The sequence below is a fragment of the Oncorhynchus masou genome, chromosome 12 (genome assembly GCF_036934945.1).
Source record: "Oncorhynchus masou masou isolate Uvic2021 chromosome 12, UVic_Omas_1.1, whole genome shotgun sequence".
Lineage (NCBI taxonomy): Eukaryota > Metazoa > Chordata > Actinopteri > Salmoniformes > Salmonidae > Oncorhynchus > Oncorhynchus masou.
The window spans coordinates 56,465,448-56,471,189 of NC_088223.1; the positions used below are offsets into that span (position 1 = coordinate 56,465,448).

General features: G+C 39.8%; 1 protein-coding gene across 1 annotated transcript; it reads left to right on the top strand.

The window, feature by feature from the left end:
* Window positions 1-4,096: 4,096 nt before the first annotated feature.
* LOC135549369 (trace amine-associated receptor 13c-like) lies at window positions 4,097-5,089 on the top strand. Its single transcript, XM_064979356.1, has one exon. It carries the CDS (start codon window positions 4,097-4,099, stop codon window positions 5,087-5,089), a length of 993 nt encoding a protein of 330 aa, XP_064835428.1.
* Window positions 5,090-5,742: the final 653 nt, after the last annotated feature.

The window sequence follows — 5,742 nt, forward strand, 5'->3', positions numbered from 1 at the left end:
TGGATTCATTTTTCTGCAGAATTTTTGGACAGAAAGTTTCAGATTTTGTAATGTTACGTAGAAAAGCTGTCAGTGAAACAGTCTTGAAATGTTCGTCAAAAGAGAGATCAGGGTCCAGAGTAACGCAGAGGTCCTTCACAGTTTTATTTGAGACGACTCTACAACCATCAAGATTGTCAGATTCAACAGAAGATCTACTTGTTTCTTGGGACCTAGAACTAGCATCTCTGTTTTGTTCGAGTTTAAAAGTAGGACATTTGCCGCCATCCACTTCCTTGCCTGAAACACAGGCTTCCAGGGAGGGCAATTTTAGGGCTTCACTGTGTTTCATCGAAATGTACAGCTGTGTGTCGTCTGCATAGCAGTGAAAGTTAGCATTAAGTTTTCGAATGACATCTCCAAGAGGTAAAATATATAGTGAAAACAATAGTGATCCTAAAATGGAGCCTTGGGGTACATTTTGTCAGAGGACAAACCATCTACAGAGACAAATTGATATCTTCCCGGCAGATGAGATGTAAGAGTTGAGGCTGTTAAAGCACTCCATATTAATGCCCATGATTTTTTTATGAGATGTTCAGCGATCACATGTCCACATACTTTTGGTCATGTGGTGTATATCTACTACCAAATATTTTAAATGATAAACTATTGAGATTCCATAAGTAGAGATGGAGTCCTCCATCATGGTCTTGAGAGGCAGTAGGGCTGATTTGGTTCAATGAATTTTATAACCTAAGATGAAGCTGAATTTATCTATAATCTTCAATATATTTGGAAGCGATTGAGATACATTGTCTAGATATAGTAAAATATCGTCTGTGTATAATGAGATGAAGTGATCAGTAGAGTTAAGTGTTATTTCCTTACGAAATGTCTGGGCCAGTGTTTAGGCAGATAATAAAAACAGCACAAGTTAATTGGCTAACATTGGCTACCTTGCTAGTTACTTCCAGACACAAATGAGAGAACAACCCACTGACCATTTTTATCACCCTAGCAGAGCTGGTTGAGCTCTTTTCATGTCATCGAGAGCGTTATTGAATGTCACTGTGCTGCTGGCAATAATTTAATTACTTTTTTGCCAATGTTTGCTGATATTCAACAGTTGTTGAGCGTTCATAAATTCACCAGTTATTCTGCGCTCTGGTACACTCAGACGAGAGTATATGGCCAAACTGATTTACAAACGCACCCAAAATGGTTACTTGCATAGTGGAGTCTTTTGTTAAGAAATGGAGCTAGCTAGCTTAACAATGAACCATAATCCCAACTCATGAAATTTACTACCCTGCATGAATTTGTAGATAGCTAACCAACCAGTTTCAATGTCAGCTAGCTAACAATTGGCTATAACTAGGCAAACACATGGCTCTGAGATACGAACAATAAGATCAGACATGTAATGTTAGTTAGCGAGCTAGCTAGCTAACGTAAGCTAGCTAGCTAACAGTGCACTTCAACTTGAAATGAAAATACTTTGTCAAAATTAAAACCTGTAATATCTGAAAATGAAGCAAGCTCGACTATCTTACCTGTGGTCTGAAATTGGAGTTGATATCAACAGTTGTTGCAGTAACATTCTATTGAAATGGATACTAATCCCAACTCATGACATTACTACCCTGCAGGTAGCTAACCAAGCATGTTCAATGTTAGCTAGCTAACAATAGACTATAACTAGGCAAGCAAATGTCTCTGAGATACAAATAATAAGATCATATACATCACATTAGCTAGTGAGACAGCCAGCTAACATCAGCTAGCTAACAGTACACTTTAACTTGAAATGAAACCACTTTCTGTCAAAATTAGAAATGTGTAATATCAGAAAATGTAGCTAGCTAGACTTTCTTACCCGTATACAACATCGATAGATGCTTCTCCTGTCACGGATGCCATGGTTGCCCTTAGTTTGAAAATGTAATCCGGAGACAGGCGTTTTCTCCATCTCTTTAGCTATCATACTTGAATTCCACTGATTTCAAAACTCGGCCCTCCAGAAAGTGGATAGCAACTCTTATGCAGTTTTACTACGCAATACATTTCAAAAAGCCGCATTAGACAGGATTACCTAAACACACTGACCAGCTCAAATAGACAGAAGTGTACTTTTTGGCAGACCAATCCAAACTCATCTCTCGGCATGTCCAGCCCACTCATTATCTCAGCCAATCATGGCTAGCGCGAAGGTTTCCGGCTTTTTCTGTGGCTAAAATAGGCTCGTAATTTAACAATTGTATTTGTATTTACAGATGGCATACAAGTTTGTTATTAAGGCACATGAAAGTTTACATGTTCGAAAAGGCATTTCTGCACAAAAATGTTTACGTTCAAATAGCTTTCCTGTGAAGTAGTTGACCCGCGACATATGCCTAGTTTCCTGAAACTGGTCACATTTGAGCCAGTTAAGGAGGCTTTACTTTGTTTTTACTTTACTTCTCTCCAGGCCTGAGGGCACACTTTGGCTAAAATTGAAGATATGGCAAATAGGAATGGCAATATTGTCCGCTATTATCCTCAGTAATTTTCCATCCAAGTTGTCAGACCCCAGTGGCTTGTCATTATTGATAGACAATACTACTTTTTTCACCTCTTCCAAACTTACTGTACAGAATTCAAAATTACAATGCTTGTTTTTCATAATTTGTCAGATATACTTGGATGTGTAGTGTCAGCATTTGTATCATGCATAAATTTGCTAATCTTGCCAATGAAAAAAATCATTAAAGTAGTTGGCAATATCAGTGGGTTTTATGATGAATTAGCCATCTGATTCAATGAATGATGGAGAGGAGTTTGACTGACTTACAGCCACAGGAAGCAACCTGGTGATATCCGGAACTTTTACCCCAGGAAAACACATTATTTGCCCCAGGTACAGATATATGCCTCAACATGGAACTCCCTATCACAATCTCTGGAATAATCTGGCCTCTGCTGTGTCTCAAAGTAGATTGCGAGGCCAGAGCCACAGAACTCACCTGAGAAAAGAGCTGCTGCGACGCCAGTTGCGTGCAGGACACAACAGCCAAAGGGACAGAGCTCTGATCCAGAGAGCACGGCCCAGCAGAGGGGGGATGCAGTGGTCCAGACAGTACCCAGGCAATTGATTGACTAGAACAGGGAAAGGTAGCTGAAGGGGCATCCACAGCCACAGAGGGAACACCAAAGCCCCAGGCAGAAGACAGCTGGTACATGGGCTCAAATAAAGCAAAAAAAAAACTCCCTATCACAATTTGAAAGTCATAAGTCCGGAGGCGGGGGAAGAAGGCACACATCCATTTAGGCTCCGAAACACATCCATTTAGGCTTACCTGAAGTCGAACGATGAGCAGCCATCTTCTGGTTCAAGCTCGTAGAGGGGTGCAGTGGCGGAAATTGATCAGAGTCCAGGAAGGTCCCACGGCAGGTAGAAAACCACACCTATTCTCGCCAGTGGCACAGTGAACCCTGTAGAGTGGTGGCGAAGTGCAGATGATGCATCACATCGTGGGGTGGACGAGTAATGTCAGGGCCTCTCAGTAAGGCACATGCTGTGGAGTGATTTCTCATTCTACCTTGCTCCGGTTCTGGTCAGTCAGGGGTGTGAAGTCTGGGTGGCTCAGTCTCAGTAGGTAGGTGGTCATGGGATTGGGTAACCTGGTTGACCTCTTGTCTCTGGGCTCTATTCTCTTCTTCAGAGTGAGCTGCAGTAGATGTGGTCAGCATGGTGAGTAGTGTGGTGCTTACTGCATGTGGAGTTGCTATATCGGCCTGGGGATCTGGTCTGGTCTTATAAATCTCAGATTAGAAAATATATAGGAACCATCCCTACAACAACAATAGGTTCTAGGTTCATGCCAATATGTTTTGTTTTACTGTAGCTCATTATACATCAGCAATCTCCTTCAATTTAATAGATAAGAGGGCTGGGCTCCAATGTGTGTACCGCCCCCCCACACACACACACACTCCTATATCTAACTCAGATATAAATAAAGCTGCTCTGCACAGTTTAGTTTATTATTTAGATCAGATACACTATGAATCTACACTAAGAAATAACACTTGATTCATTGCACTCAATTGAAAAGAACAGTGTTTTTACTTCCCAATGGCGTTCAGTGAAGTGGATGGATATCAAGCAGTACAATACTGTTTTCCTCTCCACAACTCGTCTTGCGTTAAGGAGGAACGATCCATAGCAGAAAATATACTCCTGCACCTTTTCTTTTTCTCTGTGTCATCATTCACAGTGTTTGTGAATCTGCTGGTGATCATCTCCATCTCTCACTTCAAGCAGCTCCACACTCCAACCAACCTGCTCATCCTCTCTCTGGCTGTGTCAGATCTCCTGGTTGGGATTGTTGTGATTCCAGTGGAGGGCATCAAAGTCATCGAGTCATGCTGGTATCTTGGTGAAACAACGTGTTCAGTTTTTCATGGGATTGTTTTCTCTGTCATTTTTTCATCTCTATACAATTTAGTCATCATAGCTGTTGACAGATATGTTGCTGTTTGTGATCCTTTACTCTACATTTCAAAAATAACTATTGGAAAAACATTGACTTCTATATTCCTAACCTGGATATTTTCTTTTATATATAATCTTGTTATTCTATACTGTAATGGTCAATGGTATCGTTCTCAGGCACACAAGAACTGCCATGGAGAATGTGTGTTGATTATCAGTTTTACATGGGGAATTATTGACCTTTTTGTCTCCTTTGTTGCACCTTGTTCTGTTATTATATGCTTATACATGAACATTTTCAAAGTGGCAAGAATTCAAGTAAAAGTGATGAATATCACAACCAGGATCAAGATGTCAGAGAATAAGGCAACCAAAACACTGGGGGTTGTGTTATTGGTTTTCCTCGTCGGTTGGATCACATATTACGTTGGTTCACTTTCTGAGGACTACTTGGCACATTCAGATGTCATCATAGCATTTCTCTCCTGGGTTGTGTACATTAATTCATTCATTAACCCTCTGATATATGCATTGTTTTACCCATGGTTCAAAACAGCAGTAAGACACATCTTAACCTTACATATCCTAGCACCCTCATCCTCCTTAATAAATCTCTTTCCAGAAAATTGTTAGATTGTATTTAAAAAAAAAAATGAGTGGCCTTGTAGGTACACACTATATAACATGTTGTGCTATAGAACGTTATGTAATATATATGTTATTGCTTATTGCTGCATGTTTGTATTGATGACTTAGGGCCCAATTCAATCGATTGGTTATACTGTAAAAGAAAACAGCACTGCAGGTTTACTAAGAATGTTGACATTGTATCCTAAGGACAGCTGTTGTTCTGTGTCATTAAAAATGACAACAGGAACAACTCAAGTGTGTGTTGGTTTTAGCGTGGTTAGCAGCTCCAATACAACATTCTGAATGAATCAGTGTAATTTTCCCTCAGCAATTTATTATATTTGGACAAAAAGTTAATGCAAGGATATCATTATTATGTAGAGAAAGAGATGGCTTTAAAATACTAGCCATGTAATAACAGACACACAGCACCGTAGTGCCATTCATTCAGTAGAGTCAGACAGATTTCTAGACAGAGAAAAGTGTAATCAGAATGACAAAACGCAAAGTGAACTCACAGACAGATATGTATTGCTTTTGTTGGTTACATATGTGTAGATGATCAAAATGAAGCTGTACTGTATGCTAGCTATTGATAATTGAGTTAGTATAAGTGCAACTTTGCTGTTTGACTTTTATATTGTGTTAAATTATAG